This window comes from Eriocheir sinensis, chromosome 44 (genome assembly GCF_024679095.1).
Source record: "Eriocheir sinensis breed Jianghai 21 chromosome 44, ASM2467909v1, whole genome shotgun sequence".
Lineage (NCBI taxonomy): Eukaryota > Metazoa > Arthropoda > Malacostraca > Decapoda > Varunidae > Eriocheir > Eriocheir sinensis.
In genome coordinates this window covers 7,722,175-7,749,123 of record NC_066552.1, presented here as the reverse complement: position 1 = coordinate 7,749,123, position 26,949 = coordinate 7,722,175, and the positions used below count along the sequence as shown (strand labels likewise).

General features: G+C 43.9%; 1 protein-coding gene and 1 long non-coding RNA gene across 23 annotated transcripts in view; one reads left to right on the top strand and one right to left on the bottom strand.

The window, feature by feature from the left end:
* LOC126980387 (discoidin domain-containing receptor 2-like) overlaps nt 1-23,414 on the top strand; it is a 43,720-nt gene extending 20,306 nt beyond the window's left edge. For 2 of the 22 annotated variants that reach the window (XM_050830262.1, XM_050830261.1), the window contains exons 2-9: nt 1,187-2,395; nt 12,892-12,994; nt 13,573-13,804; nt 14,644-14,791; nt 15,500-15,679; nt 16,225-16,358; nt 19,067-19,277; nt 19,491-23,176. In XM_050830262.1, coding sequence (XP_050686219.1) covers nt 2,260-2,395; nt 12,892-12,994; nt 13,573-13,804; nt 14,644-14,791; nt 15,500-15,679; nt 16,225-16,358; nt 19,067-19,277; nt 19,491-21,196 — 2,850 coding nt within the window. In that variant the 5' untranslated portion in view covers nt 1,187-2,259 and the 3' untranslated portion in view covers nt 21,197-23,176. The other 20 variants (XR_007733162.1, XR_007733161.1, XR_007733157.1 and 17 more) reach the window with 20 other exon arrangements.
* A 150-nt stretch (nt 23,415-23,564) lies between these two features.
* On the bottom strand, nt 23,565-25,110 carry LOC126980388 (uncharacterized). The gene is made up of 3 exons (XR_007733163.1): nt 24,525-25,110; nt 24,363-24,441; nt 23,565-24,283 (listed from the first exon to the last, which is right to left on the bottom strand). It is a non-coding gene; the product is annotated as an uncharacterized LOC126980388 (long non-coding RNA).
* Nucleotides 25,111-26,949: the final 1,839 nt, after the last annotated feature.

The window sequence follows — 26,949 nt, the reverse complement described above, 5'->3', positions numbered from 1 at the left end:
TTATTTATTCCTGTTAAATTTGGGTTTTCGCGCGGAATTAGAAGTTTTACAGAGGATTATTGATAGCGTTTGAGAGAGAGAGAGAGCAGCAGGAAAACCAATAAAGGGTAAAGATAATAAAGAAAAACTGCAATATTATACCGGAGAGAGAGAGAGAGAGAGAGAGAGAGAGAGAGAGAGTCAATATGTAGAGAAAAAATAAAAGAGGAAGGGACATGAATGGCGCAAAATGGATTAGATGAAAGGAAAGGAAGGAAGGAGAGAAAAAAAGGACTGACAGAGAGAGAGAGCGAGAGAGAGAGAGAGGTGACGTTATCCTGTTTATCTGTGAAGTGAGTGAGAGCTTGAGGCACCGTAGAGAGAGAGAGAGAGAGAGAGAATCTCTCTCTCTCTCTCTCTCTCTCTCTCTCTCTCTCTCTCTCTCTCTCTCTTCCCCCAGGCTACCGACTGGTTCAGGAGTTTTTATGAGGTGGAGGAATAAGAGAGAGAGGGAGGGATAGGGGAGGAGGGAAGGGAGGGAGGGAAGGAGAAAGAGAGAGAGGGAGAGGAAGGCTGCAGTCAGGGTTTGATGAGATTTTGAAGACCTCTCTCTCTCTCTCTCTCTCTCTCTCTCTCTCTCTCTCTCTCTCTCTCTCTCTCTCTCTCTCTCTCTCTCTCTCTCTCTCTCTCTCTCTCTCTCTCTCTCTCTCTCTCTCTCTCTCTCTCTCTCCCACATAATTTTCTTTTTTTTTACTTCCTGTTAACTTGTTTTGCATTTTAATATTTCTTACATAACCAAAGAGAGAGACCGGTTGTCAACTCGTATCAAAAGAGTAATTGACAGGATCCCCTCCCTCCCCCCAGTCTCTCTCTCTCTCTCTCTCTCTCTCTCTCTCTCTCTCTCTCTCTCTCTCTCTCTCTCTCTCTCTCTCTCTCTCTCTCTCTCTCTCTCTCTCTCTCTCTCTCTCTCTCTCTCTCTCTCTCTCTCTCTCTCTCTCTCTCTCTCTCTCTCTCTCTCTCTCTCTCTCTCTCTCTCTCTCTAACAATATTAATAAGGATAATATTTTTTTTATAAGTGAAAGTGAAGAATAAGTGTCTGGAAGAGGACAAGACAAGATATAAAGATAAGGAGAAAAGTGTCAAAATGTCATCTGAAAACCGATTATAATTTTTCATCCGCGCTTATTATTTTTTCTCTCTTTTTCAGAAGGACGAAACGAGAGCCTTGGAGCCGCCCACTGACTGACTGACACACCGACCGACCGACTGACTGATGCGTTAAGAGCGAGTCAGTCAGTTCATGAATATCGAGAATGGACTAAAGTTATATAAAAGAAGATAACAAAAGTGACTGAGAATTCTAACCAAGGATATCATGAAAGAAAAGTTACGATAAAGAATAATAACAGGTAATAGTGTGAACGTTTAATCTCTTCATAAATCAAAAGTGTTAGCGTCTGTGGCTTACCAAGGATCGTGTACTGTTGAAGGATTGGGTGTTGCTGGTACAGGATCGAGTGTGAAAAGGATCCAGTGTTATGTAAGATATCATAAGAACATAAGGAATCTAGAGGAGGCATGAGAAGTCTGCAAGAACATAAGGAATCTACAAATCTTGAGTGTTATAAAGGACTGGATGTGACTCATACAAGGGATTGAGTGTCGTTTAAAAAGGATTCAGTGTTACATAGAAAGAGTTGCGTGCGGTAAAAGAGAGCCCGTGTGACTTACGAAAAGATAGAAGAAATGTGTTAATTAGAAGAAAATAAAAGGGCATTGTGAGTTGTGAAGCAAGGAAGACAAGAAAGACGCAGATTATTAAAGACAAGTAAACAGAAATAAAAACGAAATATGGAACAAACTTAGATAAATAGATAAAAGCAAAAAAATCCTGATATTACACCCTCGTCAAAATCAAATCAGAAACTTGACCAAAACAAAGAAAACACGAAAATCAACAAGTAGAACGAAGACAAACAAATATAAAGAAAAAAACAAACAATGGAACAAAAATTAAGATAAGAAAAATACAACACCTCATTGAAAAAAACACTAAAACCAGAACAAGAGAAGAAGCATAAAGACAAAAAAAAAAAAAGAATATCGAGGTCAGAAAAGGTGAAGCAAAACAAAACAGGTGAATGAGGAGAGAGCGAGTCACGTGACCTGTGTGATAGGGGTCAAGGAGGTCAGGCGGACAGACAGGTCAGCAAACAGGTGGATGGGGTGGACCACGTGACCTCGACCTGACCTCTGCGAGTGAAGGGTCAAGGGTCAGAGATGGAGATGACCTACCCCAGGATGAAGCACCCCCCTCCTCCTCTTCCTCCTCCTCCTCCTCTTCATCGTCTCCTCCTCCTCCTCCTCACCTTCGTCGGTTCTCTCCTCGTCTCACCTGCTGTCGGTCTTCACACAGGTAAGAATTTGATATTGTTATTATTATTATTATTATTATTATTATTATTATTATTATTATTATTATTATTATTATTATTATTATTATTATTATTATTATTAGGTAATCTTGCACTGTCACCATCATTACCACTATCATTATCATCATCTACTACTATTATTACTACTACTACTACTACTACTACTACTACTACTACTACTACTACTATTTCTTTCTATTATATTCTTTTCTCCTTTCTCTCTTTCTTTTTCTTCTTTATTATTGTTCTTTTTAACTATTTCTCTCTTTCTCTCACACTCTAACTTTAGCCTTCTTTCCGTCTTTCTTTCTTTCCTTCCTTCTCTCTTTTATTTCCTTCCTTCCATTCTTCTTTTCTTCCATTTTTCCTTCCTTCCCTTTTCTCCTTCCTTCCTTCCTTTCCTCCCTTCACTCATACTTTCATCCCTTTCTCTTCTTTCTCCCCTCCTTCCTTCTCTCCCTTCTTCCCTCCACCCCTCCTTCCCTCTCTCCCTTCCTTTCTCTCACCCTCTCCCTCCTCCCTTCTCCCTCCCCACCTGTACTTTCTCCCAGGCATGTTAAGGCCCCGCTCAGAATATGCAAGAAATTCAAACTATGTCACCTGAACCTTCTAACTTGGCCTGGAGTTACCTTCCCACCATCCAATTAGTTACCTGGGCATGTTACGTATACCTGGCGAGGGGGGAAGGGAGAGGGGAGGGGGGGGAGGGTGGTAAGTTATTGGTAGGGAGGGGGAAAAATGGGGGAGTTTGGGATTGGGGAGTGGGGACGAAGGGGGAATGGGGAGGGAAAATGGAGGGTTGTTTTTGTTTGGGGGATTTACTTTGTTTGCGTGTTTGTTTGTTTGTTTGTTTGTGTGTTTGTTTACCGGTCTAACTTTCTCACGTACTTTTTCTTCTTTTTCTTCTTTTCTTTGATTTCTTTCTTTCCTTCCTTCTTTCCCATTTTCTATTTTCTTCCCTTCTCCTTTCCTTCCTTCCTTCCTTCCTTTCTTCTCTTATTCCTTCATTCTTAACCTCCTGTCTTCAATCTTTTTTTCTTTGCTTCCTGCTTTCCTTCCTTCCTTCCTTCCTTTCTTCTCTTATTCCTTCATTCCTAATCTCCTGTCTTCAATCTTTTTTTTTCTTTACTTCCTGCTTTCCTTCCTTCCTTCCTTCCTTCCTTTCTTCTCTTATTCCTTCATTCCTTACCTCCTGTCTTCAATCTTTTTTTCCTTTACCTCCTGCTTTCCTTCCTTCCCTCCTTTCTTTCTTTTTTCTTTGCCTCCCTCCCTCATTCCCTCGTTTCATTCTTCATTCCCTCATCTCCACTCTTCCTTCCTTCCATCTTTTCTTTCTTTCTTTCATTCTTTCTTCCGTCTTTCCCTCCGTCCTCCTCTCCTTCCTTCCCTCCTTCCCTCCCTCCCTCATTCCCTCATCTCCACTCTTCTTTCCTTCCATCTTTTCTTTCTTCCTTTCATTCTTTCTTCCGTCTTTCCCTTCCTCCTCCTCTCCTTCCTCCCCTCCTTCCTTCCCTCGTTTCATTCTTCATTCCCTCATCTCCACTCTTCTTTCCTTCCATCTTCTCTTTCTTCCTTTCATTCTTTCTTCCATCTTTCCCTCCTTCCTTCTCTCCTTCCTTCCCTCCCTCCTTTGATCATCTTTCCTCCTCTGATGCAAAGTTGTGACGTGGGTTAGGTTTCTCTCCCTCCCTTACCTCCCTCCTTCCCTCCCTTTGTCCCTCCTTCCTCCTTCCCTCCCTCCCTTTGTCCCTCCTTCCTCCCTCCTTCCTCCTTTCTTCCATGACTTTTGTATACACTTCACTCCATTTCCCTCCTCCTCCTCCTCCTCCTCCTCCTCCTCCTCCTCTTCCTCTTCGCTTCGGGGTGCACTCAAGAGAAGCACGTGGAGGAAAAATGGATAAAAAGAGGAAGAGGAGGAAGAGGAAGAGGAGGAAAGAGTATTCAATCTTCTTCCTGTTTTTTTTTTTTCCTGAGGCTTGATTCACTTCCTGGTTCGTTCGTTTGTTGGTTGTCTCGTTTTATTCGTTTATTCGTTTTTTTTCTCGTTTTATATTTCGTTTTTTACTCGTTATTCTTTTTTTTCTTTCTTTTACTTCGTCTTTTTTCTTTTTTTCTTCGTTTTTTCGTTTTTTTCTCGTTTTTTCGTTTTACTTCTCATTTTTTCGCTTTTTTTCGTTTTTTTTTTTTTGAGGTGATGGAGAGAGTAACTTCGTTTTCTACATCGTTTTCTTTTTCCTCTTTCTATCTCTCTCTCTCTCTCTCTCTCTCTCTCTCTCTCTCTCTCTCTCTCTCTCTCTCTCTCTCTCTCTCTCTCTCTCTTTCTCTCTTTAATGGTCGTTTCTTCTTTTTCTTTTTCCCGACCGATTTTTTTCGTGTTTCCGTTTTATTTTTATTTTCTCTTTTTTTTATTGGTATCGTTTTTTTTAGGAGAGAGAGAGTCGTTTCAGTAGTCATAGAAGGAAGAACGTTTACCAACCTCCCAATTCTCTTCCTCCTCCTCCTCCTCCTCCTCCTCTTCCTCCTCCTCCTCCTCCTCCTCCTCTTCCTCCTCCTTAATCTAATCATCCACTTCCCCCTTGATTCTATAAATTCCTTTTGCCATCTTCCCTTCCTCCTCCTCCTCCTCCTCCTCCTCCTCCTCTTCCTCCTCCTACTGGTCCTACGTATCAAGAATATTTCTCTCTTCCTCTCTCTCTTTCTATTGGTGTTTCTTTCATTTTCTCTATTATGTTTCTTCTTCCTTAGTCTCTTTCTCCTCCTCTTCTTCCTCCACCACCAACGCGATTTATTTTTCATTCTCTATTTCTCCTTCTTTCTCTCTTCTTTCGTTTGCCCTTTCGTGGCCCTTTATTCCCTTCCTCCCTTCCTCCTTCCCCAAAGTTTCTCCTTGTTGTCATATTCCTTCCTCTTCCTCCTCCTCCTCCTCTCTTTGTGTTTCTTCTACCTTAACCTCCGCCATAGATTTTCTCCATGTATGTCATCTTCCTCCTCCTCCTCCTCCTCCCATCTCTTTGTGTTTCTTCTATCTTAACCTTCACCATAGATTTTCTCCTTGTATGTCATCTTCTTCCTCCTCCTCCTCCTCCTCCTCTTCCTCGCCGTGACATGTGGTGTTGACAGGTCGGCGACGCGTCACTGACCACCACAAGAACCGCGGCGCAAAAAATACTGACGGGGATTCGAACCTTTGACAGCAAACAATGGGTCGCCGCGCTGGACAATGAGCCGCTAACGATCCCCTGCCACTCCTGTCATCCCCCGTCAGCCCCGTCAGCCCCGTCAGCGTGCCTCTCTCACCTGGCTGACACCTGCTAACAATGGGATTATTCAGTGATTTGTTAGCCTTTCTACCTACCCTTGCCTCCCTCTTCCTCCTCCTCCTCCTCCTCCTCCTCCTCTCCTCCTCCTCCTTCCCCTCTTCTTCTCTCTATACTGTAACCTTTCTCTCCTTTTATTTCTCCCACGCTCTTTTTTTCTGATTTCCTTTTCTCCCTTTTCTCATACTGTTACTTTTTTCTCCTTTATATTTTCCCAAGCTCTTCTTTTCTGATTTCCTTTTCTCCCTTTTCTTATACTGTTACTTTTTTCTCCTTTATATTTTCCCAAGCTCTTCTTTTCTGATTTCCTTTTCTCCCTTTTCTTATACTGTTACTTTTTTCTCCTTTATATTTTCCCAAACTCTTCTTTTCTCATTTCCTTTTCTCCCTTTTCTCTATACTGTTACTTTTTTCTCCTTTATATTTTCCCAAGCTCTTCTTTTTCTCATTTCCTTTTCTCCCTTTTCTTATACTGTTACTTTTTTCTCCTTTATATTTTCCCAAGCTCTTCTTTTCTCATTTCCTTTTCTCCCTTTTGTGATTTTTTCTGATTTCTAACTTTTCTTTATTTCTCTCTTCCAACTTTTATGGTTCCCTTTTCTTCCTCTTCTAAAGTTATCTGATTTCCTACCTCTTTTCTTTCTCTTTTCCTCCAACTTTTTCCTCTTTCTCTTCCCTTCTTTCTTTCCTTCCTTTTTTATTCCTTCTCCTCTTTCCACCATTCCCTCTTCTTTCTTCTCGTTTTCTTCCTATATCTTTATCTTTCTCTCATTTCTCTGTTTCCTTTCTTTCCCTCTCCTATCTTCTCTTTCTCCTTTTTTTTTCCCTGTCTTCTCTTTTCCTCCAACCCTCTGTCTTTCTCTCTGCTTTTCTTTCCTATCCTTTTCCCTCTTTTCTTATTCTTTTTCCCTCTTTATTTGCTTTTTTTTCTTCCTTCTTTATTCTATTCATCGTTTATACTTTTCGATTTTCTTTCCTGTTCCTTATTTTTTTCTCATTTTCTTTCTTCACCTTATTTTTTTTTCTCTCATCCTCCCTTCCGTCTCTCCTTCCTCTTTCATCCTCCTCCTCATTGTTTGTCTACCTCCCTCTCCCTCCCTCCCTCTTTCCTTTCTCTCGTTCGTCAACTTTCTCACAATCAAATAAAACCAATTCATATCAAATCAAATCTCTCTCTCTCTCTCTCTCTCTCTCTCTCTCTCTCTCTCTCTCTCTCTCTCTCTCTCTCTCTCTCTCTCTCTCTCTCTCTCTCTCTCTCTCTCCTACACTTTATTCCATTTTCTTCCTCTTTTATCTCTTCCTTATTCTCTCCCTTTCTCCCTTTCTCCTCTTCTTCATCTCTTCCTCTTCCGTTTTCCTTTCTCTCTCTCTCTCTCTCTCTCTCTCTCTCTCTCTCTCTCTCTCTCTCTCTCTCTCTCTCTCTCTCTCTCTCTCTCTCTCTCTCTCTCTCTCTCTCTCTCTCTCTCTCTCTCTCTCCTCTTCACATTCCTTTCGTTTTATTTCCTTTTCTCTGTTTACTCTTTTTTCCTTACTTCTTCTTTTCCTCTCTCCTTTCTTCCTTATTCCCTCTCTTCCTTTTCTCTTCTTCATCTCTCCCTTTATCTCTTCCTTCTCTCTTTTCTCTCCCTTCATTTGATCTTCTTCTCTTCTCCCTCTCCTCTTCCTCCTTCCTTTCTTCCCTATTCTCTCCCTCTCTCCCCTATTCTCCTCCACTAATCCCTTTCTCTTTTTCTCTTCTTTTTTTCTCTTCATCTGATCCTCCTCTCCTCCCAATTTTTCCTCACCCTTCTCTCTCTCTCTCTCTCTCTCTCTCTCTCTCTCTCTCTCTCTCTCTCTCTCTCTCTCTCTCTCTCTCTCTCTCTCTCTCTCTCTCTCTCTCTCTCCCTCAATTTGTCTTCTTCACTCCGCTCCATTTTTTTCTCCTCCGTCCCTCCCCCCCTTCTCCCTTCCTCTCCTCAGGTGACGCCAGGTGACATTTGGACAGGTGCGTCGCCCTTATTTTTACCTGAAGAAGCTGCCGGAACACTTTTATTATTATTATTATTATTATTATTATTATTATTATTATTATTATTATCATCATCATTATTATTATATTGCCACTAGTTTTCTCCTTTATCTGTTTCGTTTTCTTGTTTTTCTTATCTCTTCTTGTTTTCTTTTTCTTATTTCTTCTTTTTCTTATTTCTTCTTTTTCTTTTTCTTATTTCTTCTTTTTCCTTTTTCTAAATTCTTCTCCATTTTCTTTTTCTTATTTCTCCTTCTTTTCCTTCTTAATTCTTCTTTTCCTTTTTCTTAATTCTTCTTTTTCCTTTTCTTATTTTTTCTCCTTTTTCTTTTTTTCTTCTCCTTCTTCTTGTTCTTGTTCTTCTCCTTCTTTTCCTTGTTCTTCTCGTTCTTGTTCTTTTCTCCTTGTTCTTGTTCTTCTTTTTCTTGTTCATCTTCTTCATCGTCATCTTCTAGTACCCTCTCGAGTTTCGCGCTCGCTTCATTCCGAAGGTATAGCGCTAAACTCGAGGATCGCGAAACTCGAGGTATTGAAAACACTGAAAAAGCGCTTATCTGTACCGACTCGTGGATATTTTTTTATATTTTTACATGTGGGCTATGGCGCCGGTAGACTATCCATCTGGGCCTGATGGTCGGCCCCTAGCCCGTCATGGCGCAGGCAACTGTTTATAGTGGCGCCATTATAATTGGCTCATGCTGCCCCCCGGAGCTCACTTTTTTTCCTCCTTTACACCCTTGTTATCTCAAAATACATGCCTTGGAAAAAAGAAGAAAACAGGAAGAGAGAACGGGTCGTTTTAAAGCCACAGATGAAGCTGAGCTCTGAAAACACGCATGTGATTCGCTGGGAGTCCGATGACGTCATCGCCAGCGCTCACCCTGTCAGCGGCCTCGCTGCCTTATGGCGGGCACACACGATCCGGCCTGGCTCGTCCGGGCGGCTCAAAGTGGGCGGGGCTAAAGGCCTCCAGTCCGTGTGTGTGTGTGTGTGTGTGTGTGTGTGTGTGTGCATTTCGTCCGGCGTGGCCTTATGAGGCGGCCGGATGGCCGTCGGTCTGTGTTTGAAAATCCCTCCGGCGCGGCCTTACGCCTCACCGTGTGTGTGGCTCATTAAGGCAGTGTTACACTGGCCGTTTTCCTCTAACCGTTATGGCTACTGGCAACGCCCGTGCGCCTATCCGGGAGTGAGTTTATTATTATTATTATTATTATTATTATTATTGTTGTTATTCATGAACCATGGCAGATGATTCTCATAAACAAAAATGGCTTCGTCATTTCCTAGAGTGTGTTAGAACTTATTTGGTGAATGGTTCATACAAACCAAACACACCCAATGGCAAGAAGAGAGCAGTGTTAAAGACGACTGTTCTCTTCTTGCCAAGAGCTAGGTTTGGTTCATGTGAGCCACTCACCAAATACGTTCTAACACACTCGAGAAATGGTGAAGTCGTTTCTGTTTGTCAAAAACATCTCCAATGGTTCATAATGAGTCTGGTGTGTGTGTGTGTGTGTGTGTGTGTGTGTGTGTGTGTGTGTGTGTGTGTGTGTGTGTGTGTGTGTTGTTATTCGATCCATGTGTTTATGTGGTTGAGTCAAGATGGGAGGGTTGGCCGCGCACGCGCAGTGGTGACAATGAGACCTGGCACGGAGGAACCACAGACACGCCACACCCACAACTGTTTCTTCCTTCCATTTAACTGCAGCAACAAGTCCATAACTTGGGTAGTAGCAGCACAAGCCGCGACAGCCCTTACTTTAGCAGACGACGCCATGTTGATACAAGGCAAGTGCTTTGTTTACGTTGTGGATGTGGATACGGGCAACCGACGGGCAACGCCCGTACGCCCAACCGGGAGCGAGTTCACGGTTATCCGTAAGCTGATGTCACACAGGGTTTTTTTCTTCCCACCACGTTGGCGGCAGCTTGGACAACCGGCAACTCCAACTTTTCCTGGTGTGCGTCACACACGGCCAAGTGTGACGCACACCAGGAAAAGTTGGAGTTGCCGGTTGTCCAAGCTGCAGCCAACGTGGTGGGAAGATCAACCATACATCAGTTGGACGAAAATGACCATTGTGATAGGGTGAGCGTCGGCGATAACGTCATCGGACTCCCAGCGAATCACAAGCGTGTTTTCATAACTGTCAGCCAATCGCACGGCAGCCACCTTCAACTGAGGCTTCAAAACGACCCGTTCTCTCTCTCTCTCTCTCTCTCTCTCTCTCTCTCTCTCTCTCTCTCTCTCTCTCTCTCTCTCTCTCTCTCTCTCTTGCCGTAGCCACAATGTTTGGAGGAAAACCTCCAGTGTGATACGACCTTTAAAGGCAGCGTGCGTGACGCCGATAATAAGTAGACGTGACCCGTACGTGTCCAAGCAGCGCGAAACTCGGGGTGATAATGCGCGAAAGTCGAGATGGTAAGAATTTAGGACTAACCGCGAAACTCGTGGATCGCGAAACTCGGATAGCGCGAAACTCGAGAGGGTACTGCTACTACTACTACTACTACTACTACTTCTACTACTTCTACTACTACTACTACTACTACTACTACTACTACTACTACTACTACTACTACCACCACCACCACCACCACTACCACTACTACTACTACCACCACCACTACCACAACCACCACCATAATAATAATAATAATAATAATAATAATAACAATAATAATAATAATAATAACACACCTCTGCAGCTTCTTTCCTCCCTTACCTGACCTGCATACCTTCCCTTACCTTCCTCTACCTGGCTACCTGTTAATTTGCGGTCCACGCCTTACCTGGCACTACCTGGCGTGTTAGTTTTGCCCCCCTCACGTTACCTGTCGGCTACCTGGATATTTACCTTCACTGAGCATACCTATTACGGCATTACCTGTGATTTTGTGAGTTACGTGTACCTTACCTGTTATATATATTACTTAGTCTTGTTCTTTTTGTTGCTTAATATACGCTCGAGTAAGGATAAAAAGGGAGGTAAGGAGAAAAGTGAAAGGAAATAGAGAGAATATATGAAAAGAGAATAGAGAATACAAGAGATATTAGGAATGAAGAAAATGAGAAAACAACAACACACAAGGAGATAGGGAAGGAAACGCAAGGAAATAGAGAAAAACAGGAATAATAGCAATAAGAATCGGAACTAAAGATGACACGCAAGGAAATAAAGAAGAAATGGACGAAAATACAGAAAGGTCACAAAGGAGTAAATAAAATACACAAAGGAAAAGGAGAAAATACAAAGAAAGAGATGAAGAATTAGGAAAAGGAAGACTTCACATCACAGAGTATAAAAAACAACAACAAAGTGATTAATTAAAAAGTTGACTACGCTTTACTATTATCTTTTATAGGAGCGGATTAGCGGGCTTTTTTTTTTTTTACTCTTTTTATTGCCATTGAGCCGCGTCCTCTGATAAAAAAAAGGAATATATAATTAAGGAGATGCATAAATGAATAGGTAACGCATATATAAATAGGAGATGCGTAAATAAATGAGATGTCTAAATAATTGAGTTGAATGAATACTTTAAAAAATTAGAAAGCACAAAAAGAAGTCACTGTTTTCTCGTATCTCTTTTTATTCAGTGATTTCTTAGCCTTTCTACCTTCCCTTCCTCCCTCCTCCTCTTCTCCTCCTCCTCCTTCCCCTCTTCTCCCTTTTCTTCTCTCTATAATGTTACTTTTCTTTCCTTTATATATTCCCACGCATCTATATTCTCTTTTTTTTATTTCTTCTTCTTTCTCATTTTTTCCCCTTCGTATTTTTCCTTTCAGCTCCTCGTTTTCCATTTCCTTCTCATTCGTTCCTTTACTTTCCTATTTCTTCATTATCTCCTTTCGTTTATTATTTTTTCCATTTCTCTCCCTTCGTTCCTTTTCCTTTCCCAGATTTTCACTTCATTTCTCCTCACTTTCTCTCTTTTCTCAGTTATCCAGTTTCATGAATCCTCTTTTCCCTGATTATCTATTTTTTTCTCCTCTCATTGATTCTCTTTCTCCTTTCGTAATCTCTTTCTCCCTTCTTTTCCCTTCCCTTTTTCCTTTCCCAATCTCCTCCTCCCTTCATTTCCCTTCCCTTTTTCCTTTCCCAATCTCCTTCTCCCTTAATTTCCCTTCCCTTTTTCCTTTCCCAATCTCCTCCTCCCTTAATTTCCCTTCCCTTTTTCCTTTCCCAATCTCCTTCTCCCTTAATTTCCCTTCCCTTTTTCCTTTCCCAATCTCCTTCTCCCTTTATTTCCCTTCCCTTTTTCCTTTCCCAATCTCCTCCCTTCTTTTCCCTTCCCTTTCTCCTTTCCCAATCTCCTTCTCCCTTCTTTTCCCTTCCCTTTTTCCTTTCCCAATCTCCTCCTCCCTTCATTTCCCTTCCCTTTTTCCTTTCCCAATCTCCTCCTCCCTTAATTTCCCTTCCCTTTTTCCTTTCCCAATCTCCTCCTCCCTTCATTTCCCTTCCCTTTTTCCTTTCCCAATCTCCTCCTCCCTTTATTTCCCTTCCCTTTTTCCTTTCCCAATTTCCTCCTCCCTTTATTTCCCTTCCCTTTTTCCTTTTAATTCCTTCACTTTCCTGCAGAACAATTTAGCATTTTTTACCCTTTCCCTCCTTTCCACCAGTTTAACAATTTCCTCCCTCTTCTCGCCTTCTCCCTCTCCTTCTCCCTCTTCTCGTCTCCTTGACATTCCCGTATTATCTCCCCTCCTCCTCCTCCTCCTCCTCCTCTTAACTTCGCGAACAACTAATTGCCTTAAACACTTTCTGGAGAGACACTTGACTCCCTAATTGCTGGAGAGAGAGAGAGAGAGAGAGAGTGAGAGAGAGAGTGAGAGGGGGGGGGGGCTTGGAGTGTTAATAAACTATAAACATCACCACCACCTCCGCCACTATCACCATCATCACCATCTCCTCCTCCTTCTACATCTCCTCCTCCTCCTTCACTTCCTTCCTTCACTTTCATCATCTCCTCTTCCTCTTCCTCCTTCACCGCCTCCTTCATCACCCTCCTTCTTCACCTCCTCCTCCTCCTTTACTTCCTTCCTTCACCATTATCATCATCTCCTCTTCCTCTTCTTCCTTCACAGCCTACTTCACCTCCTCCTTCTTCGACGCCTCCTTCATCGTCTCCTTCTCCTTCTCCTCCTCAGGGCAGTGCGAGGCGGCGCTGGGCATGCAGTCCGGTGCCATCCCTGACGAGCACATTTCCTCCTCCTCCTACTTCGACTCCTCCGTCAACGCCATCTACGGGAGGTGAGTCAACTTGTGTGCTGTTGTTGTTGATGCTGTTGTTGTTGTTGTTGTTGTTGTTGTTGTTGTAGATAGTGTTGTTGTGGTTAGTTTTGTTGTTGTTGTTTTTGTTGGTGTTGTTGTTGTTGTTGTTGTTGTTGGTCGTATTCTAATTGTCATATTTTTATTGTTGTTGTTCCTATTACTACCGCTACTACTTCGCCTCCTCCTCCTCCTACTACTACTACTTCTGAAACTACTACTACTACTACTACTACTGCTACTTAATTATTCATTTTCCTCGCTTTTTTATAGTCCTCTTTCTCTTCCTTTCATTCTTTCCCTTCATTCCTTCCTTATTTCTTCCTCTCTTCTCCTCCTCCTCCTCCTCCTCCTTTGCCTCTAACTCCTCCTGCTCCTCCTCCCCCTACTAATCCCACTACGAATACAATTATAATCCCTACTACAACTACAATAACCACAACAACAACAACAACAACCTGACCAAACCAACCCACCCCATTTATCTTCCTCTTTCTCTCCCTCCCCGCCATTTAACAACCAAACCCGTCTTCACCCCCCAATTCTTCTCTCCCCCTCAGACTCAAAACCGAGGCTAAGGGAGGCGCCTGGTGTCCCCGCGAGATGGTCAACAAGGAGGGCAAGGAGTACCTGGAGGTCAACCTTGGGGTGCTGCACGTGGTGACCAAGGTGGAGGTGCAGGGGCGCTTCGGGAACGGCCAGGGTAGGGAGTTCGCCCGCCAGTATAAACTCCAGCTCTGGCGCCCCGGCTTGTCCCACTGGGTGACTTACGTGGATGGGCGCGGCGAGGAGGTGAGTGAATGATAGGTACTAGGATTTAAAAGCCAAAAAGGAGAGCAATCGAGTTTTAATGAGTGTTATTTAGGTTCATGGTACAGAGGAGCCGTCAAACTACCACCAGGGTCATTAAGCTCCCCCTGAAAATGACCAAGACTCCTACGAAAGCCTTGTTAAATATCTGTGTTTAAGAGCTGAAGTGTTTAAGAATATGGCCTGTAGAGGTGTGATGTTGAGATAGGAAAGTGAATGATAAGTGGATGTGGATTTAGAGGTCTGATGATGAGTTAGAGGAGATTGATGGGTGGAGGTGTGTGGATTTAAAGATGTACTGATGAGTTCGGGAGGAATAGGCGATAGGTAGATGTGGGAAGTGGGGTGTGATGATGAGTAAAGGAAGATGTTTGAAGAGTATTGTAGGGAGTAGGAGGAAGAGAAGGAGAATATAGGAAGAAAGACATTGAGGTTAAAAGAAGAGAAGGAGATAAGGAAATAAGAAAGAGAAGAGGGAGAGGAGGGGAGGTTAGAGGAAAGGAAGAATAGAGGAAAAGGAGGTAGAGAGGGAAAGAAAGAAGGAACGTAAACGGATTGTAGGAAGTAGAAGGAAGATAAGAAGAATGTTGAGTTTAGAAGAAGAGAAGGAGAGGAGAAGGAAAGAAGGATATGAGAAAGAGAAGAGGGAGAGGAGGGGAAGTTAGAGGAAAGGAAGAATAGAGGAAAAGAAGGTAGAGAGGGAAAGAAGGAAGGAACGTAGTGAAAGAAAGACATATAGAAGAAAAACTATAAGGGGGAGAAAGGTAAACTATTCTCCCTCCCCACACCTGCCCTCACCACACACCTGCTCTCCACCACAGCTCCTGGAGGGCAACAGCAACACGTACCTGGCCCAAACCTCGCAGCTCAGCCCGCCCGTGATCGCCACCCGGGTTCGATTCCTGCCCTACAGTGACCTACCGCGGACAGTGTGTATGCGGGTTGAGCTCTACGGGTGCCAGTACTCAGGTAAGGGAGAGGATGGGAAGGAAGGGATAGAGGGAGGGAAAGAGAATGGGAAGAAAGGGAAAAGGGGAGAGAAAATGAGAAGGGAGGGATAGAGGGAGGGAAAGAGAATGGGAAAAAAGGGAAAAGGAGAGAGAAGATGAAAAGGGAGGGATAGAGGGAGGGAAAGAGAATGGGAAAAAAGGGAAAAGGAGAGAGAAGATGAGAAGGGAGGGATAGAGGGAGGGAAAGAGAATGGGAAAAAAGGGAAAAGGAGAGAGAAGATGAAAAGGGAGGGATAGAGGGAGGGAAAGAGAATGGGTAGAAAGGGAAAATGGGAGAGAAGATGAAAAGGGAGGGATAGAGGGAGGGAAAGAGAATGGGAAGAAAGGGAAAAAAGGAGAGAAGATGGGAAGGAGGGGATAGAGGAAGGGAATGAGAATGGGAAGAAAGGGAAAGGAGAGAAGATGGGAAGGGAAGTGAGAGGGAAGGAGAACGGGTTAGAAATAGAGGGAGGAGAGGATGGGAAAAAAAGTGATAGATGGAAGGAAGGAGAATAAGAAGAGAGGAGTAAAGAGAGAGAGAGGATAGAAAGAAGAAAGGGATATAGAGAGGAAGGAAGATGGGAAGACAGGGACAGTAGAGGGAGGAAATGAAGACAAAAAAATAACTATCATTACAAAACCATCACCACCTCACTAATCACTTCTCCCCCTCCCCCCCCCTCCACAGACGGCCTGGTGTCCTACAGTATGCCTGACGGGGACATGCGGGGCGGGGACACGGCGCTCACGGACCTCACCTACGACGGGGCACGGCGGGGCGGGTGGCTGTCGGGAGGCCTGGGGCAGTTGACGGACGGGGAGACGGGGCACACCAACTTCCGGGTGGACGCGCTGGGCATGGGCAGAGGTGAGTATGGAAGGGGGAGGGGGAGAGGGTGGGGTGTGGAGGGGGTGCAATGGGTATGGGGATAGGTGTGGGTGGAAGAGGGGAGTGGGATGTGAGTGGGGGGTGTAATGGGTGTGGATTCAAGATCAATGGATGTGTGTGAGGGGATGAAGGTGGATGGGTGGATGTGTGGACTCTTGTTAGAAAGGGATAAAGAGAAAATAAGAATGGAAAGAAAGGAATAGAAGGAGGAGGAAAGGATAGAGGGAGGGAAGGAGGGTGGGAAGGAAGGGAGAGAGGGAAGAAAAAAGGATGGGAAGAAAGGGATAGACGATATAGGGAGGGAAGGAAAAAGGATGAGAAGAAAGGGATAGAAGGAGGGAAGGAGGATGACAAGAAAGGGAAGGAAGGAGGATGAAAAAGAAGACGAAAGAGAAAAAACGTGCGTGGATGAGTGGATAGGTGATAGAGAGTGAGGGAATAGGGGAGTAATGGGGTGTGTGGGTGTGGTTGTGTTACGTAAGTGTTGTAGGTGTGTTAAGTGTGTGTTCGTGTGTGTGTTGCAGGCTACGAGTGGGTTGGCTGGAAGAACACGTCTCGCCAGGGTCAGGCTGTGCCCCTCACCTTCCAGTTCGATACCCTCAGGAACTTCAGCGCCGTTCATGTGTACACCAACAACCTCTTCACCAAGGAGACGCGGGTGAGGACTCTTGCCTCTTGACCTTCCTCTTGACCTTCCTCTAATTTTCTCTTATTTTTAGATTATTGTCACTAGTTCTTTTTTTTTTGCTAATTAAAGAGACACAGGTAAGTAGGTAATATAGGCTTTATCTCTTGCCTCTTACCTCTTGATCCTCTTCCTCTTGATTCCTCTTTATTCGATGTTCGCTTTTTTTTAGTTTCGTCTTACTGGTTAGTCTTTTTTTTTACTAATTAAGGAGCCACAGGTAAGAAGGCAGGTAATTTAGGCTCTTGTTTCTTGCGTCTTTCCTCTTGATCCTCTTCCTCTTGATTCCTCTTGATTCGATGTTCGCTTTTTTTTAGTTTCGTCTTACTGGTTCCTCTTTTTTTTACTAATTGAGGAGCCACAGGTAAAAAAAAAAACAGGTAATTCAGGTTCTTGTTTCTTGCCTCTTTCCTCTTGATCCTCTTCCTCTTGATTCCTCTTGATTCGATGTTCGCTTTTTTTTAGTTTCGTCTTACTGGTTCCTCTTTTTTTTACTAATTGAGGAGCCACAGGTAAAAAAAAAAACAGGTAATTCAGGTTCCTGTTTCTTGCCTCTTTCCTCTTGATCCTCTTCCTCTTGATTCCTCTTGATTCGATGTTCTCTTTTTTTTTGTTTCATCTCACTGGCTCCTCTCTTTTTACTAGTTAAGGAGCCACAGGTAATAAGGCAGGTGATTCAGGCTCTTGTTTCTTGCCTCTTTCCTCTTGATCCTCTTCCTCTTGATTCCTCTTTATTCGATGTTCGCTTTTTTCTAGTTTCGTCTTAATGGTTCCTCTTTTTTTTTACTAATTGAGGAGCCACAGGTAAAAAAAAAACAGGTAATTCAGGCTCTTGTTTCTTGCCTCTTTCCTCTTGATTCCTCTTTCTTTGAGTTTCTTTTTATTAGTTTGATCTCATTTGTTCCTCTTTTTCGCTAGTTAATGAGCCACAGTTAGGTAGGTAGGTAATCTAAGCTCTTGTTTCCTGCCTCTTACCTCTTGATCCTCTTCCTCTTGATCCATCTTTATTCAGCGATTTTTGTTCACTGTTTAAAGTTCTATAATTGTTTCTTCATCTTTTTTTTTGGGGGGGGGGGTAAGAAGGTGTAGAGAGGTGGGTACTCTTTCCTCTTGCCTCTTGTTTTTCTTTTTTATTCTTTCCTCATTATTTATTTGTATTTTCTTCGTGTTACTTCTATGCCTTTATCTCTTTCTTTTCTTCCTCTCTCCACCTTCCTCTTTTCTCTTTCTTTCGTTTTATCTCCCGCAGCTTCCTCTTTTCTTACTTTTTTCTCTTATTAATCTTTTCCACTATGAAGACAAAGACAAATATCACTCACTCTTTTTCTTCTTTCCCTCTTTCTTTTCTCCTGCTTTTTTTCTTTTTTAATGGTCACGTATTTTTCATTTTATTTCCCATTCAGTTTTGTATAGTTTTCCCGGTATTTTCTTTTCCTCTTTTTCTGTTGTGTTTCTCTTCCCTGTTCGTCTTTTTCCCTCCCCCGTCCTCGTCCTCGCCTTCTTCCTCTTCCTCCTTTTAGCGAAACTCCTCCACAGAATCGAATTTTTCATACCCTCATTAGCGTCACTTCGCACTCCATAAATTACACCGTCCTTTCTTCACTCTTTTTCTTCTGGTTCTTCTTTTTGTTCCTCTCCTTCATCTTTCTTTTCATCTTTCTTTTCATCTTTTTCTTCATTTTTTCTTTCTCTCTTCCTTTCTTTCTTTCTTTTTTCAATCTTTTTCTTTGCTTCTTTCCTTTTTTCTTTCTTTCTCTTTCTTTTCTTTCTTCTTTTTCTATTTTATTCTTTCTATTTTTTTTTCTTTTTCTTTCTTTTTCCACTACAATGACGGAGGTACACATCACTTTTTTTTCCTTCTTCTTTTTCTGCTTCATAATCCTCTTCTTCATCCTCTTCTTCTTCTTCTTCATCCTCTTCTTCTTCTTCCTTTCTTTTCCTCGAGTATCATTTCCTTTTCTGTTTTTTCGCTTTTCGTCCTCACCTTTATCATCCTCCTCCTCGTTATCTCTCCTCCTCCTCCTCCTCCTCCTCCTCCTCCGTCACAACTCCTGATGCTCCCAACACGCCCAAGTTTCCATCCTCCTAAGTTGTGACGTAAATCCAAAGTCTTCTTACGACCCCGCCACGTGCCCATCCTTCGCCCTCTTCCTCTTTCTCTTTCTCTTCCTCTTTCTTTCCCATCGCTTTTTTTTCCAATGATTCGTCTCTTTGTTTCCTGTTTTCCCATTTTCTCTCTTCGTTTTTTTTCCTCTTCCTGTTTTTTTTTTTTTTTTGGGTGTGTATTTTTATTTCCTGGCCTTTTCCTGTATCGCTCTTGTTCTCCTCCTTGTACTTTTTTTTACTTTATTTTCTTTTTTTTCTCCTCACCGTTCTTTTTCTTCCTGGTTCCTCCCTCCTTCCCTCTTATTTTTTTGTCTTTTGTTTACCCATTTCTATTTTGCTTCCCATCCTCTTGTTTTTTTTCTTGTTCTTATTTTTCTTGTCCTTGTTCTCCTTGCTCTTCTTCGTCTTCGTCTTTGTCATTGTCTTCTCCTCTTCCTCTTATATATCTTCTGCGGATAAAGATTATGTGCATTTCCTTATCAAAGTGTAAAACGCCCCCCCCCACTATCATTCAAACCCGTCCCTTCGTCGCCTTCGCCAGGAGTAAACACGCCCGTCCCTCCCTCCCTCCGCAGGTGTTCTCGCGCGCACGGATCCTCTTCAGCGTGGGCGGCGAGCTCTTCCCCAGCCACACCGCCGTCGACTACACCTACCCCGTGGACAGGATCTTCGAGAACGCGCGCAATGTGACCATCAAGCTGCACGGCGCCGTCGGGAAACACGTGCGGCTGGAGCTGTTCTTCGCCCTCAAGTGGATCATGGTGTCCGAGGTGTCCTTCGACTCAGGTGGGTATGGAGGCGGGGGTGTTAGTGTGTGTGTGTGTGGTGGAGGGTTGTGAGTGTGTGTGTGTGGGTGGGGTGGGTGGTTTGTGGTGTTGTGGGTTTGTGTGTCTGTTTGGAGAGAAGGTCAGTGGATACTTTCATGAGTGTGTTGTGGGGGAGTTACTGAATGCCAGACAGAGTGATTCAATGTGCCGTGCCCTTCACTCGTCTCTACAGTTCCGTGTCACTGTAACCTGACGGAGGAGGAGGCGGTGGAGGTGATGACGACGACGGAGACGGTGAACGACGAGCGGCTGGTGGAAGGCCGCGCCCCGGTGGTGCCGGCCGAGCAGCCGTCCTCCGCCCTGCTGCTGGGGGGCCTCATCTGCCTGGCGCTGGTGTTCGGCACGGTGCCCCTCGTGCTGGGCGTCACCTACTACCAGCGCCGCGTGGCCAGGAAGGCCAACAAGAAGTCGCCGCCGCCCTCCGAGAACGGCGAGTCGCGGAAGGTGTCCATGAAGATGAAGGACCTGCACATCAACGTGAACCTGTCGCCCGTGTCCAACGGCTACGCCAAGGCCAAGGGCAAACTTTACGGCCACGTGGCCATGGACGAGGAGGCCGCGGCCATGTACCAGGAGCCCTTCAAGGGCTCGCCCATGACCAACCCCGGCTACTACACGCTGGGCCGCAGTGGCGGCTCCGACACGCCGCTCAAGTGTCCGCTGCCGCTGGACACCGACGATTCGGTTGACTACGCGGTGCCGGACGTCAACATGACCCCGCCGCCGCCGTTCTCGGAGGTGTACACGCCGCCGCCGCCCCCCGTGCCCCTCACCAGGCCCCCCGCCACGCTGCCCACGGCCCGCACCCTGGCCAGCGCTCCCCTGCCCGCCCTGCCGCCGCCCCCTGACCAGGAGTACTACGCCGCGCCGCTGCTCTGCCAGCCCACCAACATTCAGGGCGTCACTGGCACCGTCGCCTACGTCGTGGCCGACACGTCCAGCCTCGGCAAGGAGCGGCCGCTGCCCGAGGCCTCGAGGCCACAGCTGCGTGTACTGGACACGCTGGGCGAGGGCATCTTTGGGCTGGTGCAGCTGTGCGAGACGCGGGACGCGGCCCTCGGTGGCCCCAGGAAAGTGCTGCTCAGGAGCCTCAAGCTGGGGGCGGACGAGGAGGCCAAGAAGACGTTCCGGCAGGAGGGCCACACGCTGGCCCGCCTGGACAGTCCCTACGTGGTGCGCGTGATCGCCGCCGCGCACGCCGCCGAGCCTCCCTGCCTGCTGCTGGAGTACCCGGACCACGGCGACCTCTGCCAGTTCCTGCGCTGCCACGCCATGGAGGAGGCGGGCGGCAACGTCTCCTCCAGAGGCCTCCTCGACCCCCCGACGCTGAGCTACGGCGCCCTCATCTTCCTGGTGACGCAGGTGGCGTCCGGCATGAAGTACCTGGAGGCGGCGGGCGTGGTGCACCGCGACCTGGCGGCGCGCAACTGCCTGGTGGGCCCCGGCCTGGCCCTCAAGATCTCAGACTTCGCCATCAGCCGCCCCCTCTACTCCGACGACTACTACCGCCTCAACGAGGGCCGCACGCTGCTGCCGGTGCGCTGGATGGCCTGGGAGTCCATCCTGCAGGGGAGGTTCACCAGTAAGAGCGACGTGTGGGCGTTCGGCGTCACGCTGTGGGAGATCCTGACGCTGGCCCGCCAGCAGCCCTTTGCCGAGCTGAGCGACGAGGGTGTGCTGGAGAATGCGTCCCATTGCTTCCACGGCGACGGCTCCGGCATGATGACGCTGCCGCAGCCGCCGCTCTGCCCACGCGAGATGTACGACATCATGGTGGCCTGCTGGAGGCCCGCAGACCGCCAGCGGCCGCCCTTCTGGGAGATCCTCATGTTCCTGCAGCGCAAAAACCTCGGCTACACCTTCGACTACCCCAACTAAGGCCGCCGCCGTGTTGCCAGGCCCGGCCACAGCCTCTCGTGTGGGCCAGAACAATCCTTAGCACGTGCACGCCCCCAGGTGTGGTGTGTGGTGTTTGTGCGTGTTTGTGTTCGTTCGTGAGTGTGTGAGTGTGGGGTTGTCACAACGGTGACATGGACACAGCGCCGGTGTGATGGCCACATGAACTCATCGAACGCAAGAGGCATTAACGTAGTGTCTAAAGGTGGTCATTGAACGCACTGCACCACATACGGACGAAAACACACACACATTAGCATCAAATCAGTGAGTTAAAAGACAAACGAATGTATAATAGAATACAGCTGTGGAGTGAAGTTTATCCCTTGAGTGAGAGAATATTGTAACCAAAGTGGGGACAAGATTATTATTATTATTATTATTATTATTATTATTATTATTATTATTATTATTATTATTATTATTATTATCGTGCCCCTACGAGTCATGCCTGAAGGACTCACGTAATCAAACAAACAACGAATCTAAGTCTCTCAGGTGTTATCAAGGTGTGAATTAATTAGTGTTTTATTAGCAACGTGGTGCCAACTGTGATCCTGTGTGTGTGTGTGTGTGTGTGTGTGTGTGTGTGTGAGAGAGAGAGTGAGTGAGTGAGTGAGTGTGTGTGTGTGTGTGTGTGTGTGTGTGTGTGTGTGTGTGTGTGTGTGTGAACAGCAAGCTAGGGGCATATAATCAAACACTGACTTGTAAAATACTAATATAAAAAACACACAGGTGACTTACCATTGTATATACAGCAACCACACGCCTCCCCTCACCTGGATGGCAAGAGAAGAGGAGGAGGAGGAGAAGGAGAAGGAGGAGGAGGAAAAGAAGAAACACATCCTCTGTCATGTTCCAAACGCCTTTTCCTTACCTGTAAATGATAAAGAAAGCACCATCATCATCATTATTATTGTTATTATTATTATTATTTTTATTTCTATTATTATTGAAGGTAAGAAAGGAGCGTTAATACACCTGCTTACCTAAGATGTGCTCTAATTAAAGAACATGAAAAATACAACCTGTGAATGTAAATATTGACATAACCTCATTTTCTATACCACAAATCCCCTTCCTTACCTCCTCTTTCTCCTCCTCCTCCTCCTCCTCCTCCCCTTCCTCCCTCCCTCTCTCCTTCCTTCCCACCAGCGTTGCTAGATTATCGTATTCACCACAACGTATTTATCTTTTTTTAAGCCTCAAACTCTCGAACCTACACAAATAACGACAGAATATCATCAAAGTTAGCATTAAAACTGTTATTTATTGAGGTTTGTGTTTTTTGCTAAAGTTATCGGTCAGAAACTACGAAAATATAATGCGATGAGTACGATAATTTGGCGACGCGGCTTCCCACCATGTTCCGTGTTGTGATGTAGAGTTCATTTAAGTTATTTTTCTCCCTCTGTCGTCTTCCCACATGCCCGGAAATAGTTGTAAAGAGAGGAAGGAAAACGTAGACTTAAGGTTGTCAGCAGCAAGCGAGACATTGTGATGATATGGATAGAGAGACGGCGAGACGTGTGTGAACCTTAACAAAAACACTGAAAAAGCGATAAAGAAGAGATGAGGGTACAAATAGAGAGGTGTTGACAATTAGGAAAAACTAGAAAGACAAGAAAAAGGTGAAGGTAGAAATTTGAGGTGCTGATAAGTGTGAGTATTGGCAAAAACTGAAAAGATAAGAAAAAAAGATAGAAATGAGAGGTGTTGAGAAGTGTGAATATTAGCAAACACTGAAAAGATATGGAAAAGGTGAAGGTAGAAATGAGAGGTGTTGAGAAGTGTGAATATTAGCAAACACTGAAAAGATATGGAAAAGGTGAAGGTAAAGTAATAAGATGCTGATCAGTGTGAAAATTAGCAAAAAGTGAAAAGATAAGAAAAAGGTGAAGGTAGAAATGAGAGGTGCTGAGAAGCGTGAAAATTAGCAAAAAGTGAAAAGATAAGAAAAAGGTGAAGGTAGAAATGCGAGGTGCTGAGAAGCGTGAAAATTAGCAAAAAGTGAAAAGATAAGAAAAAGGTGAAGGTAGAAATGAGAGGTGCTGAGAAGCGTGAAAATTAGCAAAAAGTGAAAAGATAAGAAAAAGGTGAAGGTAAAATTCTGAGATGCTGATAAGCGTGAAAATTAGCAAAAACAGAAAAAGATAAGAATTCGACGAAGATAAAAACAAAAGATATACTGATAAGTGTGTGGCAATAAATGAAATGACGATAAAGAAATAGATGAGAAGTAATTAAAAAAAAGAGATGATGAAATATGTGAAAATTACCAAAAAAAAAACACTGAAAGGATGAGCAGGAATAGATGACGGTAAAAAAAAAGGGACCGTTGAGAAGTGTGAAAATAAGTCAAAATCTGAAAAGGCAAAAATGTGCAGGAATGAGTAAACAGTTCAAGGTGGAAACTTTGAAAGACAAGAAAAGGAACGTGATAAAGGGAAGGAAAATATTACAGAGAAAAAAGTAAGAAAAATAAAACTTACCACGAACCCTTCAAAAAATAAACTGAATATCTGGTGTGGAAGTAAATTAAGAGAAAAAAAGTAATAGAATCCCTTTTAGTAGCTTTACGCCCCTCTGAGTAGTATTGGATCCCCTTGTGTGAGGCTCAACTTAGGATTGAAATGCATATGCCTCGTCCTGAGCGATTCGTTGTGTGTCTCAGGTTGCGTGAGACATGGACACTTAACTCGCCTTGATTTTCCTTAACAATGCAACACAACAACACAAGACAACGTAAAACAAGATACAATACCAAAACAACTCGCCTTGATTTTCCTTAACAATGCAACACAACAACACAAGACAACGCAAAACAAGAAACAACACCAAAACAACTCGCCTTGACTTTCCTTAACAATGCAACACAACACAAGACAACGCAAAACAAGAAACAACACCAAAACAACTCGCCTTGACTTTCCTTAACAATGCAACACAACACAAGACAACGCAAAACAATTCAGATCAAGACACACAAGACAACATAAAAACAACTTACCGTGATTTTTCTTAACAATATAATACAAGACAACACAGCACAGCACCAAAACAACTCACCTTGATTTTCTTTAACAGTGCGACACAACACATAACAAAGCAATACAAGACAACACAGCATAGCACCAAAACAACTCACCTTGATTTTCTTTAACAGTGCAACACAACACATACCAAAACAATACAAGACAACACAGCATAGTACCAAAACAACTCACCTTGACAAGTTTTCTTTAACAGTGCGACACAACACATACTAAAACAATACAAGACAACACAGCATAGCACCAAAACAACTCACCTTGATTTTCTTTAACAGTGCAACACAACACATACCAAAGCAATACAAGACAACACAGCACAGCACCAAAACAACTCACCTTGATTTTCTTTAACAGTGCAACACAACACATACCAAAACAATACAAGACAACACAGCACAGCACAGCACCAAAACAACTCACCTTGATTTTCTTTAACAGTGCAACACAACACATACCAAAACAATACAAGACAACACAGCACAGCACCAAAACAACTCACCTTGATTTTCTTTAACAGTGCGACACAACACATACCAAAGCAATACAAGACAACACAGCACAGAACCAAAACAACACCAAACCAACACAGTCGAAAAACAAATATATCGACTCAACACAAAACAACACACAGCACTATACTAAAACAAGAAGAAAAAAAACATATCAAGACTCACAGCACAACACAAAATGCAACACCAAAACAACACAATCTTAAATAAACAGATCAACACACACAACAGTACAGAAGAACGAACACACACACTCCTACTCACCCATTTTTCTTCCCCCAAAGTGATGTTTTCCGCGAAAACTTATTATTGATGTATTTGTAAATAATAAAGATTTTTTTAAGATGTCGAGTGTTTCCTTCAAGGCCTCCTGCTCTCCTTCCTTCCTTCTTTCTTCTTTCCTTCCTTCCTTCCTTCCTTTCCTTCTTCTTTCTCTTGCTCCCCTTTCTTTCTGTCTTCCTTTCTCTTTCCCATCCCTTTCCCTTCTTCCCTCCTTCCTTTTCTATTTTTTTTTTCTTATCTATCCTTTATCTCTCTTTTTCTTTCCTTCTTCTTTCCTGTTTTCCTTCCTCCCCTTCTTCTTTACCATCCTTTTCCTTCCCTTTTCCCTCCTTCCTTGCTTCATTCTCTACTCTCTCGTTCTATCTTCTCTCCTTCCTTCGTTCCTTCCTCTCTTCGTTTCTTTCTTTCTTTCTTCCTTTCTTTTCCTTATTTACGTCTTTCTTTCATCCTTTCTAAATCTTCCTTCCTTCCTTACGTCATACCTCCATTCTTCCTCCCTCCTCCTCCTCCTCCTTTTCTCTCCTCTCCCCTCCCCCTCCTCCTCCTCTCATACCTTTCTTCCAATTATCTCTTCTTCTAATAATGTAAACGGATTAGTTGAGGGAGAAACATAGACTCCAATAGCCTTTTCCTCCCTTTTCCTCCTCTTTCCTCCCCTTTTCCTCCTCTTTCCTCCCCTTTTCCTCCTCTTTCCTCCCCTTTTCCTCCTCTTCCTTCCTTTCTTGCCTCCTCTCCACACTTCTTACACTTTTTACCTAGGATATCTTCAAACACAAGATACCCAGAAACTTAAAGCATAAATTAACCAAGAAAGACCTCCGTTTGTTAGATAATAAGTCTCATTACTGAAGAAGCATATTTGTGAGTCAAGACGTATGGTAATTGTACGGGGTTTTGTTAGGTTAAGTTTAGAGAATTTTCAAACACATGATAGGCGGCAAATTATGACACAGATCAACAAAGGAAGAACTCATTATGTTATATGAAAAGTCTCATTTAGTAAGGAAGAATAGATGATTTTTCTGAGTCAAGACATATGGTAACTGTTCGGGGTTTTGTTAGGTTAGGTTAAGTTTAGGGTAAATTCAAACACAAGATAGCCAGAAACTTACAGCATAAATAAAACAAGAAAGACCTCCTTTTGTTAGATAAGTCCAATTACTGAGGAAGCATATATTTTGTGAGTTAAGACGTATGGTAATTGTACGGGGTTTTGTTAGGTTAGGTTAGGTTTAGAGAATTTTCAAACACATGATGGGCGGCAAATATTATTATGACATAGATCAACAAAGGAAGAACTCATTAGGTTATATAAAAAGTCTCATTAAGTAAGGAAGAACAGATGATTTTCCTGAGTCAAGACATATGGTAACTGTTCGGGGTAGGTTAGGTTAGTTTAATTTTAGGGTATCTTCAAACACATGATAGCCAGAAACTTATAGCATAAATAAAACAAGAAAGACCTCCCTTTGTAAGATAATAAGTCCAATTACTGAGGAAGCATATATGATTTTTGTGAGTCAAGACGTATAGTAATTGTATGGGGTTTTGTTAGGTTAGGTTAGGTTAGGTTAGGTTAGGTTAATTTTAGGCTATCTTGAAACACATGACTGCCAGCAACTTAAGGTAAAAATCAACAAATCAAATAAAATAATAAGAAGGAGGAGAGGGAGAAAGAAGAAAGGAGGAGAGAGGGAAAGAAAAAGGAACTAAAAGAGAGTTAGGAAGAGAGCAAAAAGGGTGCGAAGGGAATAAAGGGAGAGGGGAAGGGGTGAAGGGTGAGGGGGGGTGAAGGGTGAGGGAAGGGGTGAAGGGTGAGGGGGGGTGAAGGGGTTCCATTTTCTGCCTGGCTCCCTTCCTTACCCACTTCTCATGCATAGCCAATGACTCG